The 19,859-nt window shown below is 42.8% G+C and overlaps 2 protein-coding genes across 4 annotated transcripts; one reads left to right on the plus strand and one right to left on the minus strand.

Moving 5' to 3' along the window:
* Positions 1–686: 686 nt before the first annotated feature.
* LOC135093609 (mucin-2-like) lies at positions 687–10,493 on the plus strand. Of its 3 annotated transcripts, none has more exons than XM_063993015.1 (9): positions 687–848; positions 2,813–3,030; positions 3,491–3,628; positions 3,913–4,021; positions 4,239–4,345; positions 4,766–4,903; positions 5,639–5,887; positions 6,247–9,676; positions 9,881–10,493. In XM_063993015.1, exons 2-9 carry the CDS (start codon positions 2,815–2,817, stop codon positions 10,171–10,173), a joined length of 4,680 nt encoding a protein of 1,559 aa, XP_063849085.1. In that variant the 5' UTR covers positions 687–848; positions 2,813–2,814; the 3' UTR covers positions 10,174–10,493. The 3 variants fall into 3 exon arrangements, with proteins under 3 accessions (XP_063849085.1, XP_063849083.1, XP_063849084.1); XM_063993014.1 differs by having other exon boundaries at positions 688–848; positions 6,247–7,690; positions 7,742–10,493; XM_063993013.1 differs by having other exon boundaries at positions 6,247–10,493.
* Positions 10,479–19,859, minus strand: LOC135093611 (elongation factor G, mitochondrial-like). The gene is made up of 15 exons (XM_063993016.1): positions 19,704–19,859; positions 18,826–18,981; positions 18,381–18,513; positions 17,995–18,199; positions 17,495–17,611; positions 17,098–17,216; positions 16,570–16,762; positions 15,401–15,569; positions 14,776–14,922; positions 14,267–14,461; positions 13,952–14,104; positions 13,236–13,353; positions 12,703–12,822; positions 11,851–12,011; positions 10,479–11,253 (listed from the first exon to the last, which is right to left on the minus strand). Exons 1-15 carry the CDS (start codon positions 19,770–19,772, stop codon positions 11,071–11,073), a joined length of 2,238 nt encoding a protein of 745 aa, XP_063849086.1. The 5' UTR covers positions 19,773–19,859; the 3' UTR covers positions 10,479–11,070.

The following is a 19,859-nucleotide window of genomic DNA, read 5'->3' on the forward strand; positions in this document are numbered from 1 at the left end:
ATTATCGTACGTCTGGCAACGCTGCAGCCGACCACTTCTTTCGCACCCTCCTTAGTTGTCTTTCATCTCGCTAATTAATAGCTTATTTACCACTATCTCGGTGTCTAAAATAATAGAAAGTAAAGTAGTGATTGCAAATGTTCTTCATACTTAAAAGTAATGCGTAAATATAGTGTTGGATATTTTTCAAAAAAGTTAATTTGGTGCACAGGATGCATATAACACGTAATATAATTGAAAATTAAATAAAAAAAAAGTGGTTGATAATTTGTTACAGTTTGAAAAAAACAAGCGTTTGAGTTCATTTTGATGTTTCAGTGTTTTTGTTAAGTCGAAGCTCTAGTTCCTACACCCGAACGCGCAGACAAACTCGTAAGTTTTCTTTCTAAAAAAGAAGTTTAATCACTAGATTGCGAGTTGTAATACATAGAATGAATACATATTGAACTTCTTTAATGTGAGAAACACTGTCATGACTGTGTATTAACTAAAAAAAAATGGTTAGTGAAAATCAAGTACTTTCGAAAGTTAATGTATGAAATGAATAAAATAATTCAGAAATTTATCAGAAGATCACATAAACTTGAGTACATCCTTTTAAGTCATTAAAAAAATAATAAATACGAAGTTAATTTGTTTTAAAGTTAAGACATAGTCAGAAGCAAGGACTCGGACACAAAACAAGCTGCTGTATCTTAAACACGTGGTAGCGGCGGTGCAGCATCAGAGCATCCTACTGTTCATTGCATCCCCCACGGGCGTTCTGCGCCTCACCTTGACTCAGAAGTACTACAGGGACGAGCCAGCACCTTCCTCCACACCCACCAGGAATCTTTCCCTCTGAACAGGTATACAGGGGCTGTAGTAGCTAATAGTAAATTGTGTTGGGATGCAGCATGTGACTAAATATTTTTCTCGGTCTTGTTTTTGCATCAGTATGTCAGTTAAGAGAGCGGCATTATTAGGAAACATGAACATTTAATGTCAGATTATGCATATTTTCTAAAGTAACCAGGAGAACAAAATGGGAAATAGACAATAACTATCATGTATATTTAATTTATATACCATGCATATCGTGGCACTAGTGTCGACCTGGGATCCCCGGCTGGCTGGGCCGCGTCTGGCAGGCCTAAGTTGTCACCTGAGTATTTTCCTTGCTGTGTTACCAGTGTTACCATGCCAGTTGCTTGAAGCTTAACTTGTACTCTGCAGGGAAGACTTATTAGAGCCAATCTCATCCAATACTGGAAGATTTTTCACCACCAGTTATTAATACTACCACATGACCTCTTTACAGTCTCTCCATTAACTCATACCAGAGATCACCGATTCAAAATTGCCAAGCCCCACATATTGGTGGAGTGCAGACACAGGTCTTTTTTTTTTTTAAATCTGAGATGCATAGATCTCTGGAACTCCCTACCTGATGGTGCTGACAGAGCTGACTCCATTGCATCATTTAAAAGTCCTTACACTCTCACCTAAGCCATATCCTCTTTGACACTATTAAGTAGCACTGCCAGCATAGTTTCCATAGTTGTGTGAATTCTGCTGGTCACACAACTCAGCCCTTCCTTCAAGCCGACTTTAATTCTTACCTAACACTAAGCAAAGGGCTGGTGTGCCTGCAGATGTGGGCTGCCCTGAAAGGTGTTAATTTAAATCACGATACCAGTCAGTATTCATAAGCCATACTACTGAAAATGACAGGGTAGCCAACCAGGTAAGGTCAGGTGAGGATACTACTCTCTCTCTCTCTCTCTCTCACTCTCTCTAGATAAGATATATCACCATTATGTTGCTAAATGTGTATGCTCTCTCTCTCTCTCTCTCTCTCTCTCTCTCTCTCTCTCTCTCTCTCTCTCTCTCTCTCTCTCTCTCTCTCTCTCTCTCTCTCTCTCTCTCTCTCTCTCTCTCTCTCTCTCTCTCTCAGACTACTCATTGACATGACAGCAATGGAGAGAGAGAGAGAGAGAGAGAGAGAGAGACTTGGTAACACTTTAAGGAAAATACACAACTGGCAACTCAGACCTGCCAGAAGCGGCCGAGCAAGCTGGGGACCCGAAGTTGACATTAGTGCCTGTATCTTATCCTCTGTATCATTATTAAGAAGCTGTTAAGAGGTTGGATAAATTTATAGATGGAGATGGTTATTCTACAGGTTAGGTCTGCTAGTTTCTTACAGCTACTGTCCCCAATGTTCTCATGCCCTAAACAGTGTGAAAGAATAAGCCATGGATTTATAATTAGTTCTGAGATATAGACTTTTCAGTTATGCATTGTGTATCCAATCTGTTGCCAAAGTCTAATATATCCTGATATAAATTTACCAAACTGAATTATGATCTAACTTAACATATTCTGGCTTTATTGCTGTTTCAACTAATACATCGTATGTAACTGTAGCCCTTTTCAGGGTCTACGTCTCATTGTTTGGAGCATTTCCAGCCCCATTTTACCCTGTCAGAACCTAATAGTAAGTTTACCTTATGGGGGATTTGCCAGCTGCCCTCCCCCCTGGTTAGGAGGTTATAAAATGTTAGGTTAGGTTATTTTACCTTATGGGGTGGGGTCAGGAGGAGGCTTTTGGTTGAAACTGTAAATTTACTTATATTTTCTTATGTTTTGATTACTGTATTAGCAGAGTAGAGCCACAAATAATTTAATACAATAAATTAACAGAACCTAACCAATTAGAATGATAGATTTACTTGAATTACCTAATCTGTTGTGATATTACATAAATCCAAATCAAACCTGAATTCATTGCCTTGTTTCTTTGAGTGTTTCACTTTGGTGCTTCTTCCAGCCATGGCAAAGATCAAAACCATCAAGACCACCAGGCCAGGCCCTCCGAAGGCCAAGAAGACCTCTCCATTCAAAATCAAGAAGACTGTCACTCACAAGGCCAAAGCTGCTGCTTCACCTGCTGCTAAGAAGACCACTGCTGCCAAGTTCATCGCCCTTCAGAAGTCTGGTGATGGGGAATTTCGAAAGAAGACACTGCAGAAGAGACAAGCCCTCAGGGTAATGAGATGTTGCATTTTCTCCTCACGGAAGGATAGAAAAAAAAGGAAAAATACAAGTAACACCAGTTATTAGTAAATATTGGTTAGCTGCATTTTGGTAATATTGAGGCAAACTAATTTTTGGAGCAGATTTTGATGTGGTGTGGGTAACCCATGAAAATTTAAACAAAGGAATTTTTATGCTGTCTTTTCAGTGTACTTTAGATTGTCTGCAAAAATGGGAGAAACTCATAAGCTGTCAAACAATAAATAGAATGACAACAATGATGGTAAAATGATAAGGGATTATTTATTTATTTTGGAGCTAAATTCCACACCCACAAAGCAGAGGTGATTACACTATATGCAAGAGTGGAAGAGACTTATAAGCTTTTGAATCGCACAGTCACAAGGGAAAATAAAGACAATGAATAGAATGACGATAATGGTGAGATAACAGGTAATCATTTCCTCACCAGCATAACAGAAAAGATGATGACAGGAGAGCCATCATCATGCTGTCCAATATTCCCCACGGCTTCTTCGAGGGACAGATATTCCGATACTTCAGGCAGTTTGGAGTGGTGGAGAATGTTAGGCTTGTACGCAGCAAGAAGGTGAGTCTCAGAGATGGTCTTGGCAGATTGTATATGTGTGTGTGTGTGTGTGTGTGTGTGTGGGTGGTGAAAAAAGCAAGTCTGTACGTGTGTATGTTTGGGTGATGAGAGAAGGAAGTCTGTCTGTGTGTGTTTGGTGAGAGGAGCAAGTTTAAATGTAATGAGAGAATAAAACCTGTGTGTGATGAGAGAAAGAGAAAGTCTGTCTGTGTGTAATGAGGAGCAAGTGTGGCTGTGCTTGGTGAGAGAGACAGGCACCTCAGGGATACATCTTCATCCAACAGACTGGCCAGAGCTGCGGCTTTGCATACGTGGAGTTCCAACACGATGAGGTGGCGAAGATTGTGGCCAAGCATATGAATGGATACCTCACCTTTGGCAAGATAATGAAATGTATGTTTCTTTGACCTTCAGTCTCCATCAATCTCTATACAAAGCTGTCAGTGTCACACAGGATGGTCCAAGCAAAGCACCTCACTTTCACACACAGGCTAACATTACCACAGAAGTGATAACCTAGACAGAAGGGACCATGTTGTTAAAAGGTTGCATCATAGTCTTGTATGATGTTCTGTGTGACACTTTAAACATGGTTCTCTTCTTCTACCAGGCATGGTCATTCCTCCCAGCATGGCGACCATAAACCTGTTCAAAGGCAAGAATACCCGGCCAAACAACTGTCCCAAAGTGAACATGAGGAAAGGAGCCGTTAGGAAGGTACCCACTCCTTATTTTCCCTTCCTTATTCTCCTCACTAATTGAACATGCAGAAAGGAGCCCTCAGGAGGATACCCACTGCTTATTTCCCCTCCCTTATTCAACCTCTTCTAAATTGAACATGTAGAAAAGAGCTGTCAGGAGGGTACCCACTGTTTATTTTTCCCTCCACCTAGAGACACCCTGTGGAGAGGGAGTCACTGATGAAGCTCTCAATTTACAGATGAGGGTTGAACTTGTCATGTGAAGTATGTAGATAAAAGAATGTTTCTTTATATTGTGTTCTAGATATTTCAATAGTAACTATGTAGTGGGAAAGGAAAAACTTGGAAATTAGTAATATTTTCCTCCTATAGCTGAGTAATTGTTAGAACCACACAGCAATGAAACAGCCTGAAGAACAGTGTCTTCTCCCCACAGCTGAACAAGCAGCGTTCACAGAAGCAGATCAAGAGAAGGGAGTCGAGACTGATAGATACCTATGTCAGGAAGGTCAAGCAATTGAAGGAGCTGGGCATTGATATCCCCTTGAAGATTCTTCTTGGCACACAGCTACAGGTGGGCAGGGCAGAAGCTTCTTGATAAAACACCCAGGACTCACCCTCCTGCCCCTGACCATCCAACATTCAGTAACCTTCCCTGTAATTCCTTGCTTAATGATGTAATAATAGTGATTTTACGTGAAAGCTGAGACAACTTGACCTCAGTATGAATAAATTGGCATGTGTGAATGTGGGACCATTGACTTGTAAACATTTCCAGCTTCACCTTTGTGTTGCAAAAGGAAAATTCTCCCAGCGAAGTGTTTCCCGTGACTGTAAGCTTGGTTGTCTGTCTCTAGAGATTCCACACTTGTACAGCTGTGACCGCCTGTTTTTATTCATTTATTTACTATACAGTGTTACCTCAGTATACGCCCTTAATCCATTCCAGATCCTAGGACTCATCCCAAGCAGGACGTATTCCAAACAAATTTTTCCCATAAGAAATAAAAGGAAAATGATTAATCCATGCCCATGAAAAAAAACCTTATTGTTATTGACATATTATACAGTAAATTGGTGGGGTTGTATCAGATCACGTAAAGCAGACATTTACTGAGGTAACATTGTATAAAAATTGATGCATTCATAAAACTTCAAATCAAAACTGTCAGCATGTTTGGCCTTTCAATTAAAACACAATTACTTTAAAATTATATAGATCTTAGCTCCCAACCCTTACATTTTCAAAATAATTTAAATCTGGAAGTGTTTGACATATGCATTAACTAAGGCACTTACAACATAACAGAGCAGTGGTGCATTGGAGGGCAAAGCAGAGGACAAGAGCACAGCAGAGGACAAGAGCACAGCAGAGGCAGGCCAGGCAGTGAATGGACACGCCACAGATGCCCCTGCTGTGGTGAAGGACAAGGACCAGGTTGCGGTGACCATTGTAGATGATGCCTCTGATTTTGAGCCATGTGAAGACGTTAATCCTGACCTGACAGAGCAGCAGAAGGAGGCATTTGGAGCAGCACGTGAAGAGCTTGCTTCCAAGGTAGGCAAGGAACTGAGAGATTATGAGAGGAAGACCGTATTAAAAAAACTACCCAATTCATGAGCTATGCATATTGTTTACATTTCTTCCCTTGTTTATCTCTTACCTACAAATAACCTCCAGAGAGAGAGAGAGAGAGAGAGAGAGAGAGAGAGAGAGAGAGACTGAGTGTGTGTGTATTCAGATAGCTAACCAGTTCATAAGCTTCACATATAAGTAAATTTCTACTCTTGTTCCTCTTTTACCTACAGATAATCCAGTGAGAGAGAGAGAGAGAGAGAGAGAGAGAGAGAAAGTCTTCAAATAGCTAACCACTTAATGAGCTTCACATATTAAATCCATTTCTCTCTTACCTGCAGATAATGAGTAGCTTGGAATCCACCAAAATGAGGAAGACCCCAAAGAAATCAGGAGGCAAAGCAAAAGCTGCAGCAGAGGAGATGTTGTTGATAGAGGTGGACGAGAGCGATGATGAAATTGTGCTGAAGACGCCGCCCAATGCTATCAAGAAGCTTGTCAAGAAGGGTGCTAAGTCCACACCCAGAGCTACACCCAAAGACAAGACCAAGACGCCCAAATCAGTAAAAGGAACACCTAAAGCAGGAAAGGCAACACCCAAGGCAGCAAAAAAGACACCAAAAACAGCAAAAGCTACTCCGAAATCAGCAAAAAAGACACCCAAGGCACAAAAGGAGACCACTGAGGTAATGGAAATCACACTCAAGGCAGAAAATACACTGGAAGTAGCAGAGGTACCCACAGAAACATCCAAAGTATCAGAGGCACTCACAGAAACATCCAAAGTATCAGAGGCACTCACAGAAACATCCAAAGTATCAGAGGCACTCACAGAAACATCCAAAGTATCAGAGGCACTCACAGAAACACCCAAAGTAGCAGAGGCACTCACAGAAACACCCAAAGTAGCAGAGGCACTCACAGAAACACCCAAAGTAGCAGAGGCACTCACAGAAACATCCAAAGTATCAGAGGCACTCACAGAAACACCCAAAGTAGCAGAGGCACTCACAGAAACACCCAAAGTAGCAGAGGCACTCACAGAAACATCCAAAGTATCAGAGGCACCCACAGAAACACCCAAAGTATCAGAGGCACTCACAGAAACACCCAAAGTAGCAGAGGTACCCACAGAAACACCTGTAGAAGCACCTGAAGAAGTGAACACAGTGGCCAAAACACCCAAAGCCACACCAGGAACTAAGACGACGACACCCAAACCAAAAAGTAAGGCAGAACTAGCAGAGGAAATATTCATAGCTCTTGAACCTGACACACTAGAGGCAGGAAGTACCACCCCCAGAACTGTGAAAAAGACAAATAACAAGAAAAAGACTCCTAAGATTGCAAACACAACACCTAAAGCCTTCTCAAATGGAGTGGAGCACGATACACCCAAGACAGAAGAACCAACACCTGCAGAGACACAGAGTACGCCCAAATCAGGGAAGAAAAGACTAAACAAAAAGAAGACACCTGGCGTTGAAAGTTTAGCTAATGGAAATGTACAAGACACGCCAGATAGTAAGGAGACACCAAAAGCAAAGAAAATGAGAGTGAGTGAAAATAACATAGAGGATGCACAAGAAGTTGCAACCCCAATACCTCAACCCACACCAGGAAAGAAGAAAGGCAGTCAGACACCAACACGAACTCCCAAAACCACACTAGGGAAGAAGAAAGGAAGCAAGACACCAGTACCAACTCTCAAAACCACACCAGGGAAGAAGAAAGGAAGCAAGACACCAGTACCAACTCTCAAAACGACACCAGGGAAGAAGAAAGGCAGTCAGACACCAACACGAACTCTCAAAACCACACCAGGGAAGAAGAAAGGCAACCAGACACCAAGTCAGACTCCCAAAGCTACACTGGGGAAGAGGAAACATGTTGAGGATGCAGCACCAGGAACTGAAGCTACACCAGGAGAGAAAAAAGGCAACCAGACACCTGCACAAACTCCCAAAGCTACACCAGAGAAGAAGCAGCATGTTGAGAATGTAGCACCAGGAACTGAAGCTATAACAGGGGAAGAAAAGGGTAACCAAACACCAGCGCAAACTCCCAAAGCTACACCAGGGAAGAAGAAAGGCACCAAGACGCCAAAACGAACTCTCAAAACCACACCAGGGAAGAAGAAAGGCAACCAGACACCTGCACAAACTCCCAAAGCTACACCAGGGAAGAAGCAGCATGTTGAGGATGCAGCACCAGGAACTGAAGCTACAACAGGGGAAGAAAAAGGTAACCAAACACCAGCACAAACTCCCAAAGCTACACCAGGGAAGAAGAAAGGCACCAAGACGCCAAAACGAACTCTCAAAACCACACCAGGGAAGAAGAAAGGCAACCAGACACCAACTCAGACTCCCAAAGCTACACCAGAGAAGAAGCAGCATGTTGAGGATGCAGCACCAGGAACTGAAGCTACAACAGGGGAAGAAAAAGGTAACCAAACACCAGCGCAAACTCCCAAAGCTACACCAGGGAAGAAGCAGCATGTTGAGAATGCAGCACCAGGAACTGAAGCTACAACAGGAGAGAAAAAGGGCAACCAGACACCTGCACAAACTCCCAAAGCTACACCAGAGAAGAAGCAGCATGTTGAGAATGTAGCACCAGGAACTGGAGCTACAACAGGGGAAGAAAAAGGTAACCAAACACCAGCGCAAACTCCCAAAGCTACACCAGGGAAGAAGAAAGGCACCAAGACGCCAAAACGAACTCTCAAAACCACACCAGGGAAGAAGAAAGGCAACCAGACACCAACTCAGACTCCCAAAGCTACACTGGGGAAGAGGAAACATGTTGAGGATGCAGCACCAGGAACTGAAGCTACATCAGGAGAGAAAAAGGGCAACCAGACACCTGCACAAACTCCCAAAGCTACACCAGAGAAGAAGCAGCATGTTGAGAATGCAGCACCAGGAACTGAAGCTACAACAGGGGAAGAAAAAGGTAACCAAACACCAGTGCAAACTCCCAAAGCTACACCAGGGAAGAAGAAAGGCACCAAGACGCCAAAACGAACTCTCAAAACCACACCAGGGAAGAAGAAAGGCAACCAGACACCAACTCAGACTCCCAAAGCTACACCAGAGAAGAAGCAGCATGTTGAGGATGCAGCACCAGGAACTGAAGCTACAACAGGGGAAGAAAAAGGTAATCAAACACCAGCACAAACTCCCAAAGTTACACCAGGGAAGAAGAAAGGCACCAAGACGCCAAAACGAACTCTCAAAACCACACCAGGGAAGAAGAAAGGCACCAAGACACCACCACAAACTCCCAAAGCTACACCAGGGAAGAAGCATGTTGAGAATACTGCACCAGGAACTGAAGCTACAACAGGGGAAGAAAAAGGTAATCAAACACCAGCACAAACTCCCAAAGTTACACCAGCGAAGAAGAAAGGCACCAAGACACCAATACGAACTCTCAAAACCACACCAGGGAAGAAGAAAGGCACCAAGACACCACCACAAACTCCCAAAGCTACACCAGTAAAGAGGAAATGTGTTGAGGATGCAGCACCAGGAACTGAAGCTACACCAGGGGAAGAAAAAGACAACCAAACACCAGCACAAACTCCCAAAACCACACCAGGGAAGAAGAAAGGCACCAAGACACCAACGCGAACTCCCAAAGCTACACCAGTAAAGAGGAAATGTGTTGAGAATGCAGCACCAGGAACTGAAGCTACACCAGGGGAAGAAAAAGACAACCAAACACCAGCACAAACTCCCAAAACCACACCAGGGAAGAAGAAAGGCACCAAGACACCAACACAAACTCCCGAAGCTACACCAGTAAAGAGGAAATGTGTTGAGGATGCAGCACCAGGAACTGAAGCTACACCAGGGGAAGAAAAAGTCAACCAAACACCAGCACAAACTCCCAAAACCACACCAGGGAAGAAGAAAGGCACCAAGACACCAACACGAACTCTCAAAACCACACCAGGGAAGAAGAAAGTCAGCCAGACACCAACACGAACTCTCAAAACCACACCAGGGAAGAAGAAAGGCAGCCAGACACCAACACAGACTCCTAAAGCTACACCAGGGAAGAGGAAACGTGTTGAGGATGCAGCACCAGGAACAGAAGCCACACCAGACAAGAAGGAAAGGTTGAAAAAGGCCACACCAGGAAAGAACATGACCCCAAAAGCTAAGTTAGGCAAGACAGGTGCTAAGACCCCTAAAATGATTGGTGCGCTTGAACTGACCCCATGCACCAAAAAGCAGAAAGTACTTGTAGCATCGTAATGTTTTCTGGATTACTGTTGAAGTGAATGTATTGAGAAGTGTCAAAAGGGCATGAAGGAAGGTTAGGGTTCATACAGGTACCTAAATCACAGTGTCATAATGTTTCCTTAGTTGAGTTACTGAAGTGAATGTGTTGAGAAGAGTGAGAAAGGGCATGAAGGTTGGGTACTCAGGTACTCAGAATTTGTGGGTTTGTAGGAGGAGTAGATCAGGAAGTATTCCTGATCCTGCAGCCTCTTGAGTCTGATGTGGTGAAGCATCCTTGTCGACTTATTTTACAAGAAGAATGATGGAAAGAGAATAAAGTCACTTCAATGTTTTATTTATTTTTCATGTTAATAACCTGATTAGGGTCACTGGCTTTTGACTTTTCATTGTTCAATAAATAACAAGTAACAGACATTTCTATATTTTAATGTAGATGTACGTTATTTACAAATATTTCCAATGTACAATTCTGAATGAATGTTCACACAATGCAATGAATCAATCAAATATCAACTGAATACCTGTAAAGAGCTACATTAACTTATTACTTACTATATACATTAGTTTGTACACACCCAGCACAAAAAAAAACAAGTTAAAAACCTTCAAACATTCACCCAAAATTTGCCATGCCTTCTGGGGCAGGACAGTAACTGGGATAAAGATGCTATTGTTTCTCTGGAGATTTGGAATGAAATGGTAAACCTTCCACAGTTTATAAAACCTACATTCATCCTGGCTTTGTCCTGTACAGTCAGTCAACTATAGAGCTCTTTTAGTGGGGAAAAAATAAAAGATGATTTTCTAAACACAGACATACAACTTGTGGCACATAAGCTTGCATCCGAGCTCCAGCCACTTGGTGGGAGGGTAGCACTTATGAAAGTAGAGCTAAAACCAGATCTACTCTTATCTCCTGCTCTTCTTCTTGGCTACCTCAGGCTGTGTGAGGGACTCGTGTTGGCTCACCAGTTCCTCCATGACCTCGGAGCGCGCTGGCAGGTAACATGAGTACTCCATTGCAAACTCTCCCTTGCCCTGTGTTGAGGACCGCAGCTCATTGGCATATCCAAACATGTCGTTGAGGGGAACCTGGAAAGCATCAGAACATTTTGTGACTGATAAAAAAAAAAACTACCTGTTCATTCCTTCTTACCACACTTACAAACTCTTTCCTTTACATTTCAAGACCCTTCCATTTCTTTTCCATTTCTGCACTCATTCCTATTCTCCCAAACCCATCCCTTAGATCTTAGACAGCCTCTTTCCTTCATCCCTCCATATCTTCCCAAACAAACAAACCCCTGTCTTTCCTCTCTGATTGTCTTATTTCTACATCCCTTCCTAGCTTCCAAAAATCCTCCCATTTCTCCATCCCTAATGACTCAAATCCTCACAATTCTCCACCCCTTCATCTTTTACAACCTTTACAAACTCTCATCTCAAGACCCTCTCAAAACTTTCCTATTCCTTCATCTCAGTCCCTGTCCACCCAATCTCCCCCCAGACATCCCTACCTACTCTGCTACTGTCACATTCACCTACACCTTCCCACTCGTTCATCCCTCTGTCTCTGTCCACCCAACCTCTTCCCAGACCTATCCCTACCTTCCTACTCCTTCATCTCTCCATCCCTGTCCACCCAACCTCTCCATAGACCCATCCCTACCTTCTCACCCACCCACTCACCTCGCAGTACAGAGAGAACCAGCCCTGATTGGCGTCTGTGCCCGTGATGATGCCGTGCCTCTTGTTCATGTGGGAGGTGACCACACCCTGGAACTCTTCTGGTGCAGTGATCTCCACAGACATGATTGGCTCCAGTACCATCCATGCCCCAAATTCATAGGCTGAGTGAGAAAGCAGGGAGATTTAATGTAGCTTTCCCACAGCTATATGCACTTTTGATTTTCTCCCACATACAAACGTGCCCCAAATTCATAAACTGAGTACAAAAAGGGAAGATTTAATTATAGCCTTCTTGCAGCTATACACTTCTTGCACTCTTGATTTTATCCCATATACAAACATGGTCCAAATTCATAAGCTGAGTGAGAAAAAGAGAGATCGAACTTTCTTAGCTGGGAACATCTCCATAACCGAAGGAAGATGAACAAAATGTGAAAAGCAAGCTATCTTTTGGAAAGCTCCTCAGGGCCTTGCCACTCAAAAAAATACATTTGCTTAGATAAATAGAAAGACTTCAGCAAAAGATGAATAATGCAAAGACAGTCGTTACATCCAACCTCACCTGTATAAGAGAATTTACTTCCTGGCTGAAGCAACACAAGTAAAGAAACAAACCCCTGTCTTTCCTCTCAGATTGTTTTATTCCTACATCCCTTCCCAGTTTCCAAAACCCTCCCATTCCTCTATCTCTTATTACCATCTCAAATCCTCACATTTCTCCACCCCTCCATCTATCATCCCTCCAAACCTCTTCCTTTCATCTGGAGACCCTTGCTTAACCTTGCTATTCCTTCACCTCTCTGTCCCTTCCTTTCTGCACAATCCTCTCCATGCCTGCCTGCCATGCCTCACCCTGCTTCATGGCGCCCTGAGCTGCCAAGATGAAGGAGATCTCGTTGGAATCCACCATGTGGCTGGAGCCGTCCTGCACCCGGAACCTCACGCCAGCAATCTTGTGGCCCGTCATCATGCCTGCCGACATGGGGCAACATTAGTGATGATCAAACTCATGGCAAATGATGAATCTGTCTAGCCATGGGCAACAAAAAGGGGAAAAAAGACACTAGGATTATCCAAAATTGGAGGATAAGTGTCTTGAAACCTCCCTAACATACTGTCATAGTATCTGCCTTTGTGGCTTATCAATATGTCAACCAATAAGGATCAACAATAATGACTAGAATGACAACCACAAGTGACATATCTCTATCTCTGTCTCACAAGCAAAGTAACTCCTGACAGCTTCAAACCATCTGCCTCTATGCATCAATTTATCACATTCTGTTCTTTTCCTTTAGTGATAATGAGAGATGCAGGAGGTACTGTACATATACTTAAAATTATATACAACCCTCTCTCTCTCTCTCTCTCTCTCTAATCTTCACCTTTGTTGCACATTTCCTTGAAGCCTTTCTCGATGGCTGGAATGAACTGCTTGGGAATGCTGGTGCCCATTGTCTCGTCTGAAAAGGCCAGCTGGGTGTTCTCCTGTGTGGGCAGCGGCTGTTGTGGGTGTGGAGGGAAGGGTTTGAGATGAAGGACAGTGTAGATAACTGAGATGCAAGAGTAAAATGCTGGAACAGACAAATGATGCTTATGATGATGGAGAAGAATGATGGATGAGAAAGGTACATGTGAAGAACAAGTCATGACAGTCCTGCATTTTTTAGAGTTATTCATCATGAAGCAGCAGCAGAAAATAATAAATAAATAATAATAATAATAATAATAATAATAATAATAATAATAATAATAATAATAATAATAATAATAATGAGAAGCATAAATAAATAAAAAGAAGCACAATGACACTTCTATATTTATACAGTCATTCACCATTCACTCACTCATCTCTGTCACACTCCTACATTCATACAAATCATCCATCATTCACTCATTCAGTTGTCCCATATAACTATACTCATACAAATTATTCACCATTTGCATCCACCTCTGTCACACTCCTATACTCACACAAATCATCCACTTATTCATTCAGCTGTACAGTCATCCATCATTCACTCAGCAGTCCCATACTCCTACATTCATACAGTTGTTCACCACTCAGTCAGCCGCACCACACTCCCCCGCCACGCCTCACCTCCACCACGCCAATGATGTGGCCGTACTGCCCCGCACCTCCACTCTGCTTCTTGTGTACGAAATTGAACTCGACAGGGGAAACGAGTGTCTCGCGGAAGGCCACCTTAGGCTTCCCCATCACCACCTCACACCCATACTCCCGTTGCATTCTCTGAGGAGGGAATAGGATCCATTACAATGAACAGTAGCCTATAAACTCAAACAAGACTTTCCATTGAGTCCTGCCTTCACTCTCTCCTCCCCTCCATTGGTAGACCCACGAACGCTCTCTATGTTAATTAGGGACTTACGACAACACCCTCCCACTCATTACCTGTGCGTAGATCTCCAGATGCAGCTCCCCCATGCCGGACGCGATGGTCTCCTTGTTGTCGGTGTCCCACTGGATGCGGTAAGTGGGGTCTTCGCGGGTGAAGCGGTTGACGGCCTTGCTGAACGAGTCGAGGTCCTTGGGGTTTTTGGGCTTGATGGACATAGAGATGACTGGGTCTGGCACATACATACTTTCCTGCAGTGGGAGGGAAGGAGAATGAGTTTTGTCCTGGGTCTGTCTCTTTACAGGGTCTGGCATGCACTATTGCAAAAACTCTAAGCTGGTATAAGAAATGAAAGGAAGAGAGAACTGCATAACTATTTTGACTGCATAGAAAAATGGTGATCCTCATGTAAAAAGTTCTGACACACACACAGTTTTATATTTTAATCACTCAGGCTTATACAGGTTTTTCTTCTCAACAGTACAAACCTTCCTGTGCAGGTGAAAGGAAGTGACCAAGTTAGGCTTTTGTACTGGGTCTTTTCTTACACAGGGGCAGCACTCACCATGGAGATGGGGTACTTTGGCTGGGTGGTGAAGGTGTCCCCCGAGGCACAATCAATGCCAAACAAAGCACAGATGTCCCCAGCAAACACCTCATTCACGTCCTCCATGTTGTTGCTGTGGAGCTGGACCAGACGGGACACTTTCACCTGCAGAAGGAGGAAGAGAGGCCCGTAATTAGTTCTTCAGGTACCAGTATACCAAGGGACTACATCTGTGTTACTTTGGGTCATGTTCTTAGATGTTTTGGTGTCCTTAACTCCTTAAACAGATTCTAGTGGGAGTTATTAAGGTTTTCAAGGGTGCTTTTGTGAATCTGCTGATAGTTTAAAAGGATTTGATACTTTTCAGTTTGTAATGGAGGTTACCATCATTTTAAGGGTGTTTTCAATTACACTTTTCATGCTCTAATATTAGGGTTTTCAAGGGTGCTTTCATGATGCTTGTGATAGTTTAATATGGATTCTTTTAAAGGACTCTTATAGAAGTTATCAAGGTTTTCAAAGGTGTTTTTATGATTCAAGTGAGACTGAAACAAGAATTTTACAATAATGGATAGAAAAAGACTGGGTTTCACACCACTGTCTGAGACAACTGTAGTACTGACATAATCCCCACACATCTTACCCTCTTGTTGGTGCGAGTGTTGAAGATGTTCTCGCCCTTCCTGAGGCCCCCCTGGTACACCCTGACATAAGTGAGCTGCCCATACTTGCCGGCCTCCAGCTTGAAGGCCAGACCCACGAAGGGATGACTCCTGTCCCTGGCCGAGTGTAGCAGCACCTTGCTCTCCTTCCTGCCCGGGAGAAAGTGACACTATAACATTTTGGCAAGAAGGTTCACTGTGAATTGTCTTTGTTTTGTTGGGAAAAGCACACTTAGACATGAAGGTCCTTTGTGAACCCTCTCCTTTGTCTGCTGGGGAAAAGACACAATTGGATTTAGACAAGAACAAGGTTGGAAGAAACCTGAGTTTTTTGTGAAGTTTTATTATTTTTGGAGGGATTATTTATTTATTTATTATTCCTCATATTTATATGTAAATTAGTTTAAATAAGCAGTTAAAAAGTAATCTAAAGTGAAAAAAAAGCTTGAAGTGTTATCTGAAGATCATGCTGATACAGGTTGGTCTAGCTGGACAAAGATTGTATTGACTTGTACTGTACAGGAAATTAATGGATCAGGCTTGACTACTTTTACACCTTTTATGTACGAGTATATGTACAGATGGCTCCCTATTTGATGAAGCAGCCCTTATATTTTAGCTAAAGCCACATGTTAACTCAAGGAATTTTAATAGGTAAATATCACAGGCCAGAAGTCGTGACATGTCAATTAAACCACACCTCCTTTTGTCAGGCCCACTCCATGTCCACCTCCTCCTCCCCACTCCCTCCTTGTTTCTACATTTCTCATACCCACTCCCTATCTCTTTCATCTAATGCCAACCCTAGCCATTATACATATGTAAAATATGAAAAATTTATACCACAAAATGTTTTCAATTTTTTGTACAGGTCTGGACCTGCATTAAAAACTGAAAAAAAATTTAAGTTTAAAAGAAGGTTTTTTGTGAATCGTCTTTGTTTGTCGGGGGAAAGGATAAGGCAGTATTCAGACATGAGGTCATTTGTTTGCCAGGGAGAGGGACATGGCAGCATTTAGACATGAAAATTCGTTGTGAATCCTTCTCTGTGTGCTCGGAAAAAAGGATACACCAACACTTTGATACAAAGATCCTATGTCAATTCTCTCCCTTCACTTCTCCACCCTCAATCACCCTGCCATTCACTCACCCAGCAGTGTCCTGCACCAGTGCCTTATTCTCTACCTCTGCTGGGTTGGGGAGGTAGCGCAACACAGCATCCAGCAGAGTCTGCACACCTTTGTTTTTGAGTGCCGTGCCCATCATGACTGGCGTGAAGCTGCGTGCCAGACAGGCCCTGCGGATCCCAGCATGCAGGTCATTACTTGTGGGTGTCTTCTCCTCTGTGAAGACAAGGGCATGGGGAACTCAATTAGTCATCACACACACACACACACACACACACACACACACACACACACACACACACACACACACACACACACACATGGAACAGATTACAAGAAAAGATGATAAGAGACAAGAAATATAGATCAACCAAAGGAAAAACAAATAATATATAGACAACATCATGGAACAGACTGCAGGAAAAGGTCAGATAGGAAGGGAATGTACATGAACTAAAGGAAGCACAAATAATACAGAGATGGGACCATAGGAGTGTGACTTGACCCATGTGAAGAACCAGACACACACACACACACACACATGTACACACCTAGGAACATCTCTCCCAAGTGTTCATCCACATTGGAGAGGTGTTCAATCAGCTCCAGCCGCCTCTCCTCACTCTCCACTCGCATCTCCTGGGGAATCTCATCGTAACGAAGGATGGTTCTGTGGGAATCAGGAGTGGCAGAGCATTGACACCCAAATTAGCAATATTATTTACTTCTTGCAAGGGATGAAAGTGGTGGGGATTATCTGAACCCTTACTGTGGACAATTGCAAGGTATTAGAGTGGCAGGTTTTAATTGAACTTTTACTGCTACACAACTGCAAGGGATGAGCGTGGCAGTGATTAAAACTCTTACTGCTAGACACTTTTCCCCCATAATCAGCTATAACTTTTCAGACACTACTACACCCCTCTTACACATTAAAAAAACTCCTACCCTAAGTTCCCCTCGTAGTAAATAGCTTTTTCCTCCACCAGGTCCACCACTCCCTTCGTGTCCCCCTCCAAGCCAATCGGGAGCTGAATAAACGCTGCATTGTGGTGAAGCTTTGATCTGTTGGGAAAGTTACAAGTTAAGAACATAAACAAATCCGCAAGTGGTATAGGGGTTACAACAAGGATGATGTAAACAAAATTCTCAGGATCAGTAATCAGGATAGGACAAGAAATAATGGGTTCAAGGCTGAAAAGCTTAGGTTCAAGAAAGAGATAGGAATAACAATAATAATAATAACAATAATAATGATAATAATAATAATTATGATAAAAATTAGAATAACAAATAAATGAATACACACATAAATAAATACACAAACTAAATAAATAGACAAATAAATAAAACTAAATAAATAAACAAACAGATAAAAAGAAGACAAAACAAAAACAAAACACACACGAACCACTCCCACTCCATGAACCAGTGCCACATGAACCCACCTCATCTGGTTCAGCACACGGTAGGGGTTTGCTCCCATGCGGTCCAGCTTGTTGATGAATGCTAGGCAGGGGACGCTGTACCTGTGAATCTGCCTGTTGACAGTCAGGGTTTGGGACTGCACTCCCCCCACAGCACACAGCACCAGCACGGCACCATCCAGGACTCGCAGCGCCCTCTCCACCTCCACCGTGAAGTCCACATGTCCTAGGGTGGTGGTAAGCTGGTGGTGAATTCTCTATCTCCACACTCAATCTAGTTCTTGTTTTGTAACCCTTAATTTTTTCTTTTTTCTTGATATATCTACCTCTATTTCCTTTTTTTTTTTTTTCTTAATAATTGAAACACTCCCTCTATCCCACCAACATCCCCACAAGTGTTCCCGTACCTGGTGTGTCAATGATGTTGATGTTGTGATCCTTCCACATGGTGTAGGTGGCGGCACTCTGGATGGTGATGCCGCGCTGTCTCTCCAGCTCCATGCTATCCATCACCGCCCCAACACCATCCTTCCCACGCACCTGAAACACCAATATCAGTAATAACTTCAGTGTTAATACAAGATCTCACTGTTTTTTTTGGTTTACAAATTTCTTAGTTAGTGATATACAAGAATCTTTTACTGGTGGCAGTTGTGATCTGATTGATGGACCCTTAAAATTCAGGTAGCTTCTTGAAACATGTTAAATCAGTCTATTCCATCTTCAAAACAATACAAAACTATGTAATTATAAACTGAGAATTTTACTAGACACAACACACACCTCATGATGGTGATGATGGTGGTCATGGCGAGGCACACACACACACACACACACACACACACTTGTTACCTCGTGCATCTCCTCTATCCTGCCGGTGTAATACAGGATGCGCTCCGTCAAGGTCGTCTTGCCTGAGTCGATGTGTGCTGAGATGCCAATGTTCCTAATTCTCTCCAGGGGCAAAGGTCCTGCTGCAGTGCAATACCACGCCGCTGGCCGGGCCCACTGTACACAAGAGGTACATCCTTATTCCTTAGTAGCTTATCTATTTATTTTATTTATTTTCTTTTTAGACACATCTCTTATGAAGCAATATATGTATTTTCTTTTTTTTTTCGAGATATGGAGTCCTTTATTTTTTAAGGTATAGATATTTCTTTTAAGATTTTATTTTTTTCTTTAAGATCTAGTGTTCTCTCTCTCTCTCTCTCTCTCTCTCTCTCTCTCTCTCTCTCTCTCTCTCTCTCTCTCCTCAGACATCTGTTTCCTCATAATATCTTCCTCTCTTTAAACATTCAAGGAGTGATTTCTTTTTCCAAGATGTGGACCTTTTTTTTATATGAACAGCTTTTACTGGCATATTTGATCATAAAGTTATATTATTACCATATCTCTTAAAATATGTGGTTTGTTACACTAATATAAATAAATCCTGCACTTATCTATTCTGCATGTATGCTAATACCAGTAGCAGTAGCAGTAGTAGTACTAGTAGTAGTAATACAAAAATAAGACAGGATCCATAACTCCCTAATAAAACATAAAAAAAAAAAAAAAACACAATTGGAGATCAAAAACAACAAAAAACACACAAACACACACACATTACAAAACACTGAAGCCTCCAGCACCACACACATCTCCAAGTAACCACCCATTGCTATCCCTTAACCCTCCCCTCACACGTTAACAAACACCCCAGGACCCCTCATAAAGCGTCACACTACCTTGAAGGGCGCCCTGCATGCTGGCTTGGCCTTGAGGAGGCTGCAGGAGGCACGGGATAAGAGGGTCATGCTTATGTCTCCCCACGCCGCCCGGCAGACGATGTTGTGGTTACGTCATACCAGAGCAGCGTTGCCAGATTGTTTTGGCCATATTAC

This window comes from Scylla paramamosain, chromosome 43 (assembly GCF_035594125.1).
Source record: "Scylla paramamosain isolate STU-SP2022 chromosome 43, ASM3559412v1, whole genome shotgun sequence".
NCBI lineage: Eukaryota > Metazoa > Arthropoda > Malacostraca > Decapoda > Portunidae > Scylla > Scylla paramamosain.

Excerpts from the sequence above, each read along its gene's own strand:
- LOC135093609 (XM_063993013.1), top strand. The coding sequence starts at position 2,815 with ATGGCAAAGATCAAAACCATCAAGACCACCAGGCCAGGCCCTCCGAAG. Across the intron at positions 3,031-3,490 it reads AGAAGAGACAAGCCCTCAGG|CATAACAGAAAAGATGATGA; the intron begins GTAATGAGATGT and ends TTTCCTCACCAG. Across the intron at positions 4,346-4,765 it reads GGAAAGGAGCCGTTAGGAAG|CTGAACAAGCAGCGTTCACA; the intron begins GTACCCACTCCT and ends TTCTCCCCACAG.
- LOC135093611 (XM_063993016.1), bottom strand. The coding sequence starts at position 19,772 with ATGACCCTCTTATCCCGTGCCTCCTGCAGCCTCCTCAAGGCCAAGCCA. Across the intron at positions 18,982-19,703 it reads CATGCAGGGCGCCCTTCAAG|TGGGCCCGGCCAGCGGCGTG; the intron begins GTAGTGTGACGC and ends TCTTGTGTACAG. Across the intron at positions 14,462-14,775 it reads CAAAGTACCCCATCTCCATG|GAAAGTATGTATGTGCCAGA; the intron begins GTGAGTGCTGCC and ends CTCCCACTGCAG.